Source organism: Chelonia mydas, chromosome 5 (genome assembly GCF_015237465.2).
Source record: "Chelonia mydas isolate rCheMyd1 chromosome 5, rCheMyd1.pri.v2, whole genome shotgun sequence".
Taxonomy (NCBI): Eukaryota; Metazoa; Chordata; order Testudines; family Cheloniidae; genus Chelonia; species Chelonia mydas.
In genome coordinates this window covers 25,524,089-25,541,192 of record NC_051245.2, presented here as the reverse complement: position 1 = coordinate 25,541,192, position 17,104 = coordinate 25,524,089, and the positions used below count along the sequence as shown (strand labels likewise).

Genomic DNA, 17,104 nt, shown 5'->3' with positions numbered 1-17,104 from the left:
CGAGGTCCCTTCTAGTTCTATGATTCTATAAGTATAATATTGGCTCTGCAGTGTTAGTGGAAATAAGTATCAGTAAAAAAAAAAAAAAAAAAAAATCAGTTGCTTCTGTAGGAAGAATACACTTAAGGAACAGTTTTAAGTAAGATGATGCCATTTTTACACAGTCACAGAACAGCTGCACAGAGTGTTACCAGTGTGTGTTAACAGAAACTTCTGGGGAGTGGTTAAAATCTCCTTTGTAGATCTAGCCAGAATCTGAAAGCATTCAGTACAAATACGGTATCCATGCTGATTAATCCTAAAATGATCTGTCTAAATATGAAAAATGGTCCTCTGCACTAGACTTTGTCAAAGATTCTTCGGTGAAACCACTACAGTTTTTAAGACAAGCTCATGTGCGATATGACAAGACCCAAAAAAAGGTATTCTACACAAGTCTCAAAAAAAATCCCATTTGTCCTATGGAAAGTAGGAAGCTTTTCTCAGCCAGCATCAGCGTCTACAGAACTGAAGCCTCTATTAAAAATAATTACATTTATTTTTGTTGTGGTGGCTTCCAAACATGAACTGAATGTAAACCAAATCACCAATATCTTCTTAAGTCTGCAGACAGTTCCATTTCCTCTGTGGCTGCTCTTTATTTTGGCAAGCTGCTGCAGAGAGAAAACTGCTCCTTTCCAAATTCTATGAGTAGCCAGGAAACTGACAAGAATCAGCTCGATTTCATGCTGCAGCTGACTGGCACAGCTATGAGCAGAAACAGAGGCAGATACTGGAGCTATTGACTGGAAAGAACTAAGAACTGGAATCTGGGTAGAGGAAGGATTGCAGATAACCCACTCACAGCAGCCAGAATACTGAGGTGAAAGAAGAATACCAGAGACCTCACACACAACCCACCTTTGCAGTAAGAGACTTTGGAGTAGAAGGGGGAGGATGAGGGACTCTCAGATTTTTAGACCAGAAGAGAACATTATAGTAATTTATTATGATTTTAATAACACAGATCATAGAATTTCACCAAGCGATGCCTGCATCAAGCCCATAACTTCTGGTTGAGCTGGAGCTATCTTTTAGAAAAAACATTCAATCTGTGAACGGAACAGAGAAAATGTTCCTTCTTCCTTCAAACAGCCAGAGGGGATTGGAGGGATGATTCAAATTTATTAATGGCCTACTAGCTAGAGGCCTATATGAAGAACAGTGATCCCAAATCAAGGTTCAGGATAACAACTTGGAGAATCCCAGGAACCTCCTTTTTCCCAGCAATGCCCCTATTTTTTAAGTCTTTGGCTAACAGGCTTATGCCTCTGTCTATTAGGAGTCTGTTAAAATTACACAAGCCCGTGTACCTGGGATGGCTGTGCAGCAGAGAGAAAGACTGATGGAGAAAAAACTGCATGCCACTAAGGATTTGTTTAGATGCAAAATTGCATCAGTTTAACTAAAGGTGTGATTTTTAAATTGATTTAATTTGACTGCTGCTAAAAGCTGTTTGGACACTTATTTCAGCTGAAACCAGGTTTATTTTAGGTCATCTTAAATTGATTAGGAACAATTTTAAGCTAAATCTAAATAAACCAATCAAACTGAATGAGTATCTATATAGGGTTTTGCAGCAGTTTAACAAAATCTGTTTAAAAATTAAACCAGAGCAACCTGTGTGCATAGACAGGCCTCAGAGGTTTCTTGGGGGGTAGCAGAAGAAGAAAGGACAAGGAAAATACCGGGAAGGAAGTGCAGAACACCATGTAGGAATTGTAAGAGAAATAGACGAAAGTTAGTGGGGGAAAAGAAAATGGACATTGAAGACTTATACAAACTCATACTTTGTATAAGTAGGGGCATAGCGAGCAGATCGAGGGACGTGATCGTTCCCCTCTATTCGACACTGGTGAGGCCTCATCTGGAGTACTGTGTCCAGTTTTGGGCCCCACACTACAAGAAGGATGTGGATAAATTGGAGAGAGTCCAGCGAAGGGCAACAAAAATGATTAGGGGTCTAGAGCACATGACTTATGAGGAGAGGCTGAGGGAGCTGGGATTGTTTAGTCTGCAGAAGAGAAGAATGAGGGGGGATTTGATAGCTGCTTTCAGCTACCTGAAAGGGGGTTCCAAAGAGGATGGCTCTAGACTGTTCTCAATGGTAGCAGATGACAGAACGAGGAGTAATGGTCTCAAGTTGCAATGGGGGAGGTTTAGATTGGATATTAGGAAAAACTTTTTCACTAAGAGGGTGGTGAAACACTGGAATGCGTTACCTAGGGAGGTGGTAGAATCTCCTTCCTTAGAGGTTTTTAAGGTCAGGCTTGACAAAGCCCTGGCTGGGATGATTTAACTGGGAATTGGTCCTGCTTCGAGCAGGGGGTTGGACTAGATGACCTTCTGGGGTCCCTTCCAACCTTGATATTCTATGATTCTATGATTCTATAATACTGGAAAAGACTCACCACAACTTATTATATGATAGAAGAGAAAAAAAGCTGAGTGAAACCATGCAGGAAAGTAATGAATAAACAAAAGCAAGGGTGTTATCAAAAGTTACATTTATAAGAATGTCTGACAAATTTAAAAATTAAATGTTGTACACAAACACAGAACAATAAATTCCTTTAAATTGGAGAAGGCATAGTTTTGGGGAAATGGCACAAGTGTTTTTCATACTGGCTAGGCAGAATCCTTCAGCCAGCAGCTGCCAAGGGAGACCTTTAGGTCTAGTTATGAGTGTTTTCAAACACTGAATTACACCGAATTATTCAGCATCACACATCATAGAAACAGATTGTCTATAAGATTTTCAAATGTTAACATAGAACACACATGCAACATTTGAAGTGCAAAGGCAGTTTCTGAAAAATGTGGATGGCCACATGTCAAAAGGTTTAAAAAAGAAATCTAGTTACTTTAACTACAGACTCTCCATCGAGCTTTTTTCCAGTTCTCTAAGACTATGAGTCTAGAAACAAAACTGAAAAAACTGACAGATGCTAGTTCAGGGATTTACATTTTTCCCCACTAACAGAAAAAAATGTTTTCACTTTGGAAAAGTGACAATATATTGCATGTGTGTCTATATATGGAATATAAAAAGGGGTAGTTTAAGTTCTACCAGCAAGGGTTTAAGATGAATGCATTGCTCATGTGTGGAAAAGCCATTAATCACTATATGGGCAATTTAATCACCACTAAAAAGTGTCATTACAACCTTTAGCCACCATGTGTTCTCTACATGCCACAAATTACAGAAAATCTATTTTAGGAATATTTTAGAGGGTGCATATATATAAACTGCAAAGGACTCAAAGGGAGCAAGAACCTCTAAAAATTATCTAAAACAGATTTTCTACACATGACAAAATTATTATTTCAAAGTCCATCATCTTAGGCCCTTCCAAGAGTAGTGCTGGATCCCATCAGAAAGCATAGAATATTCCTTCATCAATGGTATAAAGCTCCCATTTCTAATCTTGTAGGCTGAGATATGAGACATAAAATTGTGGTTTTTCATTTCTAGAAAGGTGTTATGGTTGCAAGACCCAGCCCTAAACCTCAGAAAGATAACTGTGTGAGGAGGCAGGAGTGAATCTCACATTCTGGAGATGAGAAAACTTTTCTCTGGTAGGTTGATATTTAAAAAAATATAATTGGTGTTTTGAGCAGCTCAGAGGTTTGGAGAGCTAAAATAAACTGTGAGCAGAGATTAGGTGTAGCAGTGAAAGGTGCATGATAAATTTATCACATGGTTTTTTTGGTTTATCCCAGATATCTCCATACTTATGTACACACATGCACAACACACAAAGAGCATTACTTCATCTTACTGAATCAATACAGCTTTATAAGAAAATGTCTAAATGTCAAATCTGTGAGCAACTAGATATGATGTTAGCTATTTAAGCAGCTATGGGCTCATATGTATAAATGTATGTATTTCAAAGCCTCTTCCACCATACAATTGATTTATCCTTTATTTTGTGGCCTGACAGACTTGTAGATGTTGACACATTATGACTTCTACAAGTTTTACATTCATTTAACATCTAAACACTTAAAACCATAATTTTTAACTTGATGGTAAGGTAGCTTTCACAATGTGGAGTTATAGTGTTTATCATCTAGACGAGTACTAAGAAACAAATTTGATCAGTCATCTAAATGAAGTGTTAATTCAATACAAAAATCACCCACCTAAAAACATACAAGCTGCATCAAATAAGATTCTGTCTACACTATGAATTCAACTATGTCAGCAGACCAGGTTATATATCAATTAAAAGATCTTCAGTCTTTCAGCATAGATGGGATCAGACAGACAATGGTGTCTCCGAATTGAGCTAAAGGCTCAAGGCTAATACATTAACACAGCCATGCTGCTTTAAGCATACTGGGGGACAACCATGTAGTATGTGGGTTCCCGCAATACTCATTTATAGTGTAGATTGGTTAGATGAGTTTGCCCAATACAACTAGGTGTCCCTAGTGAATCACATCATTCCATTCATTTTTTAAGAAGCTATAGATTCCAGGAATAGTAAAAAGTCTTAGGGCTGGATTATACGTGCATGTTTTGCACTGGTGTAACTAAATTGATTTATTTACCCCACTGCAATCCCTAATGTAGAGACACTTAAACCACTTTAAATCATATTTGTACCATATCTATGCATGATTTAGAATTAAGTGTCTCTACATAAGGGATTTGCACAGGAGCGTAGTCCCACCGATTAAAGATTTCTAATATTGACAAGCCATTGCATAACTGAGATTATACAGAGTCAAATGGAAACCACTCATGTAATAAAACAGAGAAATAATTCGTTAGTGCCAGTTCAATTAGCTCAAATTTTAAAAATATTTATTCAATTTCTATCAATAGCAATATTAAAAAAAATTTAGGAAGAGAGGGAACTTACTAAATGTAATACAAATTAACCTTAGAAGAGTCTTACCTTTATTTGATTTGGATGACTTGTTCTTGTTGGGTTTAAAACAAGAGCTCCTTGATTTATCTTCTCTGTCTTTAATAAATTTTTGTACATCATCCAAAGAAAGCTTTTGCAGAACAACTACTGGCTTAGCTCCTTTATTTAGATCTTCTACTAGCCCAATCTTCTCCACTTTGTCCTTTTGTTCACCCTTAATTTCAGTTTTCCTTGGCTCCTGAGTGACATTGCCATCTTTATCACGCTTGATTTTTGGAATAACAAAATGTTTCAATGCACCAGATCTTCCCCCCAACAAATAACTGGGAAACTCTGCCTTATTGTCAGTGTGTGGTTTATTACTATCCACTTTACTCTTATTACCGTCTGTCCTTCGTTCATCCTTGCTGTTGGGTGATTTAAAACCAGGTTTATCAAGTCTTGATTTACTAGAATCTCCTTTACTTTCCTGTTTAATACGAGGACTGTCTGGTCTTGATTTTTGTTCCCCAGAAGAGAACCTCTCTCTTGACTCACCAGACTCATGTCTATGTTTTCTTTCTAGTTTCTCAGTTTTTGAAATATCAGATTTAATCCCATGTTTGGAGTCATGCTCACTTTTGCTTGAGGATCTCAAATATTCAGGTCTTCTGATCTTGGATGGATCTCCCTTATATCTCTCTGATTCGCCCCTGTCCTCAGATTTTTGTTTAAGGCTATCATGGTCACGCCTTGGAGTCTCAGGAATTGAACGTCCATCTGGTCTTTGTTTTGCTGGATCTGATCTACTTTCAGATTTTACCCTGGAGGGATCAGATTTAATTTCCTGTTTATGTTTAGATATTTCAGGTTTCCTCTCTGAAGACGGTTTACTAGAATCTCTTCTATTATCATGTCTATGTTTTGGCGTTTCAGGCCTGCCTTCACTCTTCTGTTTTGGCGTTTCAGGCCTGCCTTCACTCTTCTGTTTTGGCGTTTCAGGCCTGCCTTCACTCTTCTGTTTTGGCGTTTCAGGCCTGCCTTCACTCTTCTGTTTTGGCGTTTCAGGCCTGTGTCTTATTTCCTGTTTGCCATTATTTTGTTTGCCCTCATTTTGTTTCACATCCATCTGTCTGTTCTCATTTTGTTTTGTTTCCATCAGTCTGCTCTCATTGTGTTTCACATCCATTAGTCTGCTGTCATGCTTACTTTCATGTTTAGCTTCTATCTGTTTGCTCTCATTGTGTTTACTTTCCATCCATTTGCTTTCATTCTGTTGCATTTCTGTCTGTTTGCTCTCATTTTGTGGAATATCTGTCTTTTGACACTCAGAATCTGACTTTTTTCTAAGGGTCTCGGGATGGTTTTCAGGTTTAAGTTTAAGAACTCCAACAGGGTCTTCTTGGGGAATAAAAATAGATCCATCATTACACTGTTTTATTTCTTCAGGCTTTTTGATGGTGTCTGAATCCTGAGTTACAGTTGCCTGAGAGTCCACTCGTCCTGCTTGCTGAAGATCAATACTAACCATCAATGCTGGCCTTGACCCATTTCCTGCAGAACCTGTCTCCTGAGAAGCTGGTCTATTTCCTCCAGTAGCACCCCCAGCCTCCTGCGGATAAGAATCTTGTTTTCGCTTCTTCAAAGGCTTATCTGCAGATTGAAAGAAAAAAAAAAAACAATACACATGAAAGGATAAACCTCTAAGCGAAAGACCCCCCCCCCCCTCAAAAAACCTGAAAAACAGTCTCCCTACAGAAACACAGGCAACAAACCTACCCTATGAAAGTAAGTGTGTGCATATTCTGTAAACACATTTTCAGTATATTCATGAATTATGGTTTAATGTTAAAAGAACATGGAAGATAACAACATGCAGCATTCATAAATCAGCAAATGAAAAAGTTAAGGTGTTCCTCCATAACCAGAATTGCTTTTTATGCATAATGTAATACATTTTCTACTGCAGGACCCAGTTTGATTCAGTGCACGTAAAGGGTGGCGAAGAAAGCAGAGTTTTATAGCGAACAAGGCATGGATTCTCTCTGCCCTGTTCACTGTGGTGTTTGGATTGTGTGCAAACAGTTTAAGGGACTAACACTGAACAGTGAGAACTAAACTACCACCCCTGGAGAAGTACAGTGGAAGAGTTGAGGCCTGCACTATAATTCATATACACAAAGGGGCAGTATTGTGCATTTCCAAACCTGAATACTTCACGTTGCAAGCTTAATTTTTTAAAATATTATTTCTGAATGGAATATAAATATCCTCTAACTTCAATTACTTGATTGGACAATTAAGATTTCAATTTACGGTTTACAATTTACAAAATCAACATATACTTAGAGTAAAATCCCGATAACTTTGGATTTAAAAAAGCAGCACCTTGTCATGGGTAGATTATAAGAAGTCAATATAAAAATAGTATACAGCATGTTTATCATCCATTAAACCTAATTCATTACTATCAGAATTTCCCAACAAGGTATTCTAAATGAACATTCATCTGGTGGGTCCCTGAAGCTAAAAACTTTACTTGCAGGTGTCACAAATCTTTTTCTATTTGGCAAACAAGACCTGAAATGTAGAGTCTGTTTTGTTTTTGTCTTTTAGCTTTTTAAATACCCAATTCTTTCTTGAATTTTCAGTTCTTTATTGTAAGATGGATTTTCCCAGCTTCACCTCAGTGTCAGAAGAAAAAAAAATCAGACAAGATATAAGAGAGAAAAACATAAAAAGCGTAACCTTCAAACTCTGAGGGTAGTCGGAGAGATGAGATAAAACTTTGCAAATTGATAATCTCCACAGAGGGAAAATTACAACCTCTGAAAGATTCTCACCCTGGAAAGTAAAAAGCTTGAAGTATCTTCCCTAAAGTTAAAATGAGAGCAAAGATGTAACAAGCAGCAACATGGTCAATAGTAATAATGTGAACAAGGGATTTTTTTTCTCTTAATTTTTGTTCATATCTCTATCTACATATCTATAAAATGAGGACTCGGATGAATCTTAAAAATGCAACATCACATACAACATTCACGACTGCAGAAGGCAACAGCAAGCAGGTATAAAACTCCACACAAAAATTGGCTAAAACTGCAAATAAGGAACACTGGAAAATGTAAATAAAACCTTTTTTTTGAAGGTGGGAGAACTTTACTTTAGAAATAAGTTCTGGAGCAAAGTGTTTGGAATAGGATTCCCTTCCAACAGCTGAAGACAAGCAAGAATGTATTGTAAATGCGTGAGGAGAAGACCACATAATTGGCTTTGGATAGGTCTATGAACACTCTGGATCCGGGCAGGTGGTTGTGATAACCTTGCCTCTGGTCAACTGACCCTTTAACCAGACTTCAGGTGATAGCAATACGAAATGAACTCAGACGTCCACTTGGCTATGGTCCTTTTGTTAACAGCATTAACCAGCAAATTGGTTTAAAAAGAAACAAAATAATGGTTGGAATTTCTAGACGCTTTAGACTGCACCAAGTAAGAATTCCAAAGACATTTTCACATCCAGTATACAGAGAAGGGCCTCCCCAAGGTGGGCATCAAAGCATGAGAATAATGTGGGGAAGATGATGGGCTCACTAAGATGGAACTCTGACACCATCCAGAGAGGTCACGAGGGCCTGAAGCTTATTTACTCCACAAGATGAAGTCACTGACGCTAGGAAAATGAACTTCCATGAAAAAAAATTAACCTCAAAAGAGCTGAGTGGCTCAAAAAGAACTTTTCCTTCCATATTGTCAAGACCAAAATAACTTTTCATGACACAGAAGGCTTTATAACAGGAGGCTAAAGACGTTTCAAGCCCCTACAAACTTGACAAGAAATTGCAGAGAAAAAGGTCTACCGTCAACTAGGTCATAATAGGCCAAAAGAGCTGTTCAATGTATCTGGGAGGATTTAGTCTAAGTTGGACTCAAACAAGCAAAGAAGGTGGTCAAGCAGTTTTTGCATGGAAAGGGACTGGCAATCTTCTTTCTAGCCATTGCAATCTTCAGTAATGTTAAGATGACCTGATATTAAATTCCTGCCCAAGTTTCTTAGAGAAGAATAGAGACCATACCTTATTACTCATATCCAGATGTGGCTGATCTAGGACTCTGGCAAAAATGTTTTCCAATTTTTAAATACATTAACTGACCAAGCTCCATTTGGACTGTATCTGGAACTATTAGGTGGATGGGGAGAGAAAAGGGTACGTATATACTGGAGATTAGGACAGATTAAACAGGAAGGAAGTTAAGATGACAAATAGGAATGGGAACCGGTGTTGGAGGAGTAATTTCTGACAGATGTCCTCTGGTTAGGAGTTACTGGTTGATGGGGTTTATTGTTTTATATGGTATGTGTAGCCTACCTGCAGTCCTTACTCATGCACTCCATGGATTACCAATTCAATGTTGCTGAGAGGTTGCAATAAGGATTAAGGTGTTGCCATTAGACCTTATTGATGGTTCTTCCCAACCTTCTTCTCTTACATATCTGCCTTCAGCTAGCTGATTTAGTCCTCTATCTAGTAGGTGTCTAGTATATTTTTAAAGACATAATCAGTTATTTAAAATTGTGGATGAAACCTGACTAGATTACTTTGTATGCCTATTTGGCCAATTGTCTCCAGATGGATACCCAGGGTCTAGCATGAGCAACAGGAGGATCAGCAAGCAAGTGTGGTTCTCCTGGTTTTATTAACTCAGGAATGTAGGCAGTCTCTCACACTAAAATTGGATTTATGTAAGCATGTGGTCTTCTTGCTTATAGATCAAAAAAGAGAAAGTGGGAGTATTGCTAGGATTCTCTTCTGTACCTCACACTTTTTGAAGGTGACTAAGGAGGAAAGAATAGTAAAGAATCAGGAAAGATGAAAATGCAGACATAGGAAAGAATCAGTTGCTTATTGTTTTGGGTGATTGCGGATGGCTTTTGAATGGATTGGAGGGTCCATTATTGTTGAAGATCTGCTTAGACTATCAACTTCTTGGTGCAGGAACTGTGTATTTCAGATTGTGGTGAGGCAGTTCTAGCATAATTTAGTATCCATTTAGTCCAGACTTCCCCAACTGTTTTCAGTGTGGGTTTAGGCTTGAATATGGCACAGAAATTGCTCTTAAATTCATCCACCTTCTTTTGTTCCTGAGAAGAGCAGAAGCTTGATTTAGATGATCATTCATCCAAGACTCTACAATGCTACCCCACCTATTCAATACTACTAGGAGATACTAGGAGAGGTAGTGAGATGGCCTGAGTACTTGCTTTCCAAGTATATGGCTATGGCTGGGACATGAATGACAGCTACCTACGTGAAACTAATCTGGATCAGAGTGATGTTGGTTAGCTGGAAAAAAGACCAGAAGAAATAGCAGAGATGATATCTTCACAATTTCTCTTTCTCCAGGTTCACCACCTAGGAATTTTGTTAGCTCACTTGCATACATCCAGATAGCAGCAGTGAAAAAGTCTGCATTTTCATCTTTGCTTTGTAAAGAAGTTTAGACCTTTCCTATCAGATATGGATTTTGTCACCCTCTATCCATGCCTGTCTCATCTCCAAATTGGGAGTGGACCTAGCTACCCAAGAAGCATCTGTCTGTCCACAAACATGATCTCTTAACAGTAATTTCCCACTGGAACTATGAAACTATAACAGAAGGGGGCCTACCTCCCACCTCCCCAAGCAGCAGCAATGTGAGAAGCTGGAAGTAGCAGCAGCCACTGCCAAAGTTAAAAGAAAAGGAGGACTTGTGGCACCTTAGAGACTAACAAATTTATTTGAGCATAAGCTTTCGTGAGTCTCTAAGGTGCCACAAGTCCTCCTTTTCTTTTGCAGATACAAACTAACACGGCTGCTACTCTGAAACCTGCCAAAGTTAAGTGACTTAGTACTGTTTAAGACCATTACCCAGTGCTAAGGACACTGCCCAAATTATAAAATTTACAGAGACAAAACACATTCAGTGTCCTGTTTCTTCTCCAACAAGCTTTTGTCTGTCATTTATCTCTGCCTATGTCCAAACAAACAAACAATCAGCACAATCTGACAATAATGAAGCAAAAATTAGTTTACTGTAGGTCAAGTACATCCCTTAGGCTTTGAGATTTGAGCTTCTCCTACCCAATAATACCTGCTGGATGAAAGACCCTCTCAATAGCACAGAGATGTGGTGGTAGGGAAATCAGACGTGCTTATGAATTTTTTTCTTGGAACCTCTATGCCTGACAGTCAAAAAGTAGGAAGCCCCTTTCCCCCTTGAATGGAGACAGGGAAGTTCTTATGGATCCATACCTGGCCTTACAAACTGCCGCTAGCACCATCTTCCAGAATTATAGCTTCCAAATTTGAAAAAAATATTATATAAACTTTAGTTTTTAATTAAAACTACTTCAAAAAAATTCATTTGCAAGAAACTTATGACCTTTTTTATAATAATACTCCATTTTCTCAGTCACACTATTATGGTTACACTACACTAAAATTCTCTAAGTGAGGATCCTGCTGTTACGTACAGAGGGTCCAAGATTTAAAAAAAAAAAAAAGTCGCAGGTAGGATCAATAACCTTCTTGGCTTCTTACTGTCAAATACTCAGGATTGCAGAAAGGCAAGCTTACCTATCTATACAATAACTGGAGTTCTTAGAGATGTTTTGTCCCCATGGATGCTCCACTTCTGGTGCGTGCGCATTCCCCATGGGTAAGGCCCTACTAAATTCATAGTCCATTTTGGTAAAAAATTGGACAGGATTTTAAAAAGCGTAAATTTCATGATTTCAGATATTTAAAACTGAAATTTCATGATGTTGTAACTTTAGGGAGTCATGGGATATCATACAGGAAGATCTGGATGACCTTGTAAACTAAAGTAATCGTAATAGGATGCAATTTAATAGTGAACAGTGCAAGGTCATGCATTTAGGGATTAATAACAAGAATTTTTGTTATAAACTGGGGATGCATCACTTGGAAGTAACAGAGGAGGAGAAGGACCTCGGAGTATTGGTCGATCACAGGATGACTATGAGCCACCAATGTGATATTGCCGTCAAAAAAGCTAATGCGGTCTTGGGATGCATCAGGCGAGGTATTTCCAGTAGAGATAAGGAGGTGTTAGTACCTTTATACAAGACACTGGTGAGACCTCATCTGGAATATTGTGTGCAGTTCTGGTCTCCCATGTTTAAGAAGGATGAATTCAAACTGGAACAGGTACAAAGAAGGGCTACTAGGATGATCCGAGGAATAGAAAACCTGTTTTATAAAAGGAGACTCAAAGAGCTTGGCTTGTTTAGCCTAACCAAAAGAAGGCTGAGAGGAGATAGGATTGCTATCTATAAATATATCAGAGGCATAAATACCACAGAGGGAGAAAAATTATTTAGGCTCAGTACCAGTGTGGACACAAGAACAAATGGATATAAACTGGCCATCAGGAAGTTTAGACTTGAAATTAGACGAAGGTTTCTAACCATCAGAGGAGCGAAGTTCTAGAACAGCCTTCCAAGGGGAGCAGTGGAAGCCAAAGACATATCTGGCTTCAAGACTAAGCTTGATAAGTTTATGGAGGGGATGATATGATGGGATAGCTTAATTTTGGCAATTAATTGATCTTCAACTATTAACGGTATATATGTCCAATGGCCTGTGATGGGATGTTAGATGGGGTGGGATCTGAGTTACTACAGAGAATTCTTTCCTGGGTGTCTGGCTGGTGAGTCTTGCCCACATGCTCAGGGTTTAGCTGATCACCATATCTGGGGTCGGGAAGGAATTTTCCTCCAGGGCAGACTGGCAGAGGCCCTGGGGGTTTTTCGCCTTCCTCTGCAGCATGGGGCATGGGTCACTTGCTGGAGGATTCTCTGCTCCTTGAAGTCTTTAAACCACAATTTGAGGACTTCAATAGCTCAGACATAGATTAGGGGTTTGTTACAGGAGTGGGTGGGTGAGATTCTGTGGCCTGCGTTGTGAAGGAGGTCAGACTAGACAATCATAATGGTCCCTTCTGACCTTAAAGACTATGATTCTATGATTCTGCACTGCTGCAGACAGCAGGCAGTCAGAGAGTGGTAGACCAGCTCTAAAGGCAGTGCCGCCGCCAGCAGCAGCACAGAAGTAAGGATGGCACAGTATGGTATTGCCACCCTTACTTCTGCATTGCTGCCTTCAGAGCGGGGCCCTCAGTCAGCAGTCACCACTCTCTGCCAACTCAGCTCTGCAGACAGCAGTGCAGATGCAGATGTAAGGGTAGCAATACTACGACCCCCCAACAAATAACTTTACGATCCCTCTATCCCATGCAACCTCTGGTAGGGCCCTACCCATGTAGGGTGACCAGATGTCCCAATTTTATAGGGACAGTCCCGATTTTTGGGTCTCTCTCTTATACAGGCTCCTATTACCTCCCACCTGCTGTCCCGATTTTTCACACTTGCAGTCTGGTCACCCTATACCCATGGATCTGTACCTTCATCATACATATCCCTGTGCTCCACTGTGAGGGTATAATAGGAAGCGATGGACCTACCACTGCTTCAGTTCCTTCTCAACCATGAAGTCCAGGGGGAAGGACTCCAGACACAGAGGGGAAGGATGGCAGGTAATGGAACACCCATAGAGACAAAACATCTCAAAGAACCTCAGTTACTCTACAAGTAACCTCCTCCTCCTCCAAGTTATTGTCCCAATTGGAGCTCTACTTCAGATGACTTAAAAGCCATCCATGAACTATGGAAGGGCATTTTGAGGAGGCAGATTCAGTACAGACTGGACACCAGTCTCACCAAAGGCTGCATCTGCCCTGGAAACATGCATAACAACATAGTGCTTGGAAAATACGCACAGACAACCATCTGCAATTAGTATGTTCTTAAGTATGGCTATAGAGGTGCATTGTGCCCTAATAGAATGGGCAGTCATCCTAGGTGGGGGGATGCACTCCAGAAGCTTTGTAACATTCTAAAATGCAACCTGAAGCTCATTTCAATAGTCCTTAGGTGGAAATCTGGCATCCCTTCATTCACTCTGTGGTGCTGCGTAGTATCCAAAATATTGGGAGATTCATGACCCTCAAACCAAAAGATCAAAATAGCTGCTTGGGAAAAGTCACCAACTGAAGTAACACAGATGACGGCCCCTTTTTGTGGAATCTGGAGCTCTTCCTATGTGGTTCCAACTAGTCTTTGCGGGGGTTGACACTTGAGTGGGCAAGACCATTGCGCTGTCTGCAACTCGTCATATTTCTCTTCATTGTAGGGATGTAGATGCCAAGAGATTGCAGGGTCCCGCTAGAGTTCTTCAGTGAGTGAAGGGATTTGTCTGTTGTATCATTGAAGAGCTTGGGCTCTTTGAAAGGAAGATCCTCCACCGTATTTTGGACCTCTGTGGGGAGACCAGAGGATTGCAGACAGAGCTTGATGCTTAACTATAACATAAATTGCCAAGAACAATTTGTGTCAGCTGCATGTAGTGAAGCCTGTAGAGAAGCTTTGGCAATCATCTGGAGAGCCTGAAATGGTTTCTTCTGGTCTTGAGGCAAATAATAATCAATGTGAGTATTTGCTGTAATTAATAAAGTCATGCTTTTGCCATCAAAGCACGATAGATGAAAACCCTGAATTGTAGACTGGCCAAAGAGTAACTCTCAAGGCCAGAAAAGTCCAAGCATTTAAGTTCTGTATCATGAGAGGCTGATCTGGATCAATGCTGTCCATTTCTCTCATTAATGGCATTGACTACCAGAGAGATATGATTGCTTTCTATAAGTGCATAGGAAGGATAAACACCAGGGAGGGAGAAGAGTTATTTAAGTTAAGGAACAGTTGTTGCCACAAGAACAATTGGATATAAAGTGGCCAACAAGAATTTTACGATTGAAATTAGATGACGGTTTCTAACCATCAGAGGAGTGAAACTACGAAAGCTAGCTAGCGCACACTGTGACAATCCATCACTAGCCATAGATGGTTGAGAAGGAACTTGAGCAATGGTGGGTCTGCCCCTCCCTGACAAAAAAAATCTCTGTACAAAAGTGCATAGGTGTGTGCACACACAGTAGTGGAGCACCCATAGGGACAATAAATCAAAGGAGATCATGCCTTCTTAAGTCACTATTCTGGAGATCCATGAAAACACAAAAAAAATTGGAAGGAATTCAAAAACATCCTTCATCTTAGTTGACTGACTTTATGCATCTTTTGTAACTTTGGTTTTCAAACTTCAGCCACTTAGATCCATAGATTTTTTTATTATTATTTTTGCTGCTATGGCGGTAGCATATCTAGTACTTGACTAGCATATCATAGAGACTAATATTTCCCTTTCACAGATCCAGGTTCTGGTGCAGAACAAGACCTTGTCTCAGTCTGAGTGGTGGTTACAGATTATAAATCAAATGACAGCCAGGACTTGTGGGACCAATAAACTGCAGTCAGTCTCTGTAGCCTGCTTCTTTGCAACAGTGGAGTAGGTGGGAAGCCACAGAGCAGTCCTTTGACCATCTTAGAGGTATGGCATCCAACTTCTCTACCTCCAGGTTTTTTTTTCTTTTCAAGCACTGCTCCATTTTTTGTACTGTTACTATACAAACAAATCCAACAAAGTCTGAAGAACTGATTGATCCAGCTACATTCTCCTGGGCATGTATCTTTCCTGCTGAACAAAGAAAGGATGTGATGTTCTCTTTCTATAAAGTGCCCTGAGGGGAAAGGGAAAGTTTTTGTTCTCAAGACATTATCAACGTCATTTCTCTATGGAGTCAAAAAAATGTTTAGCCTCTTGTGAAATTACATAGGCTATGGTGGTGGTATTTTCTGTGAGGATCAGCACATGATCAGGAGAGGATGTTGAAAATGAGGGAAGGCTAATCTGATGGCTCAGATTTCCAGTCAATTAAGTCTCCTTTCTCATCCTTGAGCCAATACCACTAGAGCCACCACAGAGTTCAAACGCACCCTTCACTCTTGGAAACTACTGTTTCTCCAATATTTGAGGGTATGCCCACTAGCAAAGGGACATTACAATTGGAACCAGCATGTATGTTCTTCATCTACTTGTTTGCCAGGTTTGCAAGACAGCAGTGCCAAATGAACGGTGTCCACAAAGGAAACCAGCATATCAGGACCTGCGGTAAGTATGGTGGCTGGATGAGTGGTGACTGGGTCATTTAAACATCTTTTCTAGTTTCTCCTTCAAAATGAACATTTTGTCCAGGACAGTATCCAGAACAACTGTAGGTCATCAAGTCTCCAAGGTTGCAGCTGACTCCTTACCCTATTTAAAAGGAAACCATGTTTCTCCAGATATGATACAGTTGCCATGAATTCTTACATGACTTTAGACAGAGAGGAATCGAATGGTTAGATATGTATGTTCTGTTCTCCAAGAGAATCATGTTGACAAGGGTCTTTTGTAAATACCCATGGAAAGGTAGAGACCAAAAGAAAGAAACTGGTATTGTTACTGCCCTTCATATTAGCAGAATTGGGGTACCTTCAATGGTTCTGCTGTATTAATATGCTAAGGTAGGCCTCTTTACGAATATCTTATAGATGTCATGAAGTCACCTTAGTTACATCATCCTTTCATCTTCTTTATCTATTTTGACTTTCTTGTGGATTTATTCAGACTTCAGGTCCATGATGCCTTGAGTGTCTCCATTCCTCTTCAGCATCTCAAAGGAGATAGATTCCATAGCACTGATCCCTGGATGGAAATAGGTTAAAGGCTGAAGAACAGAGCTAAACTTTTAAATATTTTAGTGTGAGTGTGTGTGTAAAATTAGTTTAGCATAGAACATCAAAAAGCCTTATGTTGCTAAAAGATTACTTGAATAAGCTTCCAAAGTCTCTGCAACAAGCAGACACCTACGGTCTGCCATAAATTCAAGTCTGAAAGCAGAGGACTTTAGAAACTTGTGTTGAGAGGTGACTGCTAAAAGACCCAATCTGCTTCTAGTCACACAGGGAAAAGGAACATCCCATAAAGAGGGATGTCAGGAGAAAACACTGAGACTAAGTAGTCCCTCAGCTGATCTGCCTTAGGCTGAAGGAGGCTTAAGAGCAGTTTTGCTGAATTCAGGAAGTTGAACAGCTTATTTTTGGAAGTGTGTTTGTAACAGGATGGTAATGTAGTTAGTGTAATTAGGAGCTGAAAGCTCACACAAGGCATTATAATTTTTCTTCTCCTGATCCTTGTAACTCCCTG

General features: G+C 39.7%; 1 protein-coding gene across 10 annotated transcripts in view; it reads right to left on the bottom strand.

Annotated features, from left to right (window-relative positions):
* Positions 1–17,104, bottom strand: part of NIPBL (NIPBL cohesin loading factor) — a 296,589-nt gene that overhangs the window by 108,862 nt on the left and 170,623 nt on the right. For 7 of the 10 annotated variants that reach the window (XM_037902676.2, XM_007065740.4, XM_037902674.2 and 4 more), the window contains one exon: positions 4,950–6,554. The exons of 1 other annotated variant lie outside the window; for it this stretch is intronic. In XM_037902676.2, the coding sequence (XP_037758604.1) occupies positions 4,950–6,554 (1,605 nt within the window). The remainder of the gene's footprint in view (positions 1–4,949; positions 6,555–17,104) is intronic. 2 more of the 10 variants (XM_037902671.2, XM_043547607.1) reach the window with 2 other exon arrangements.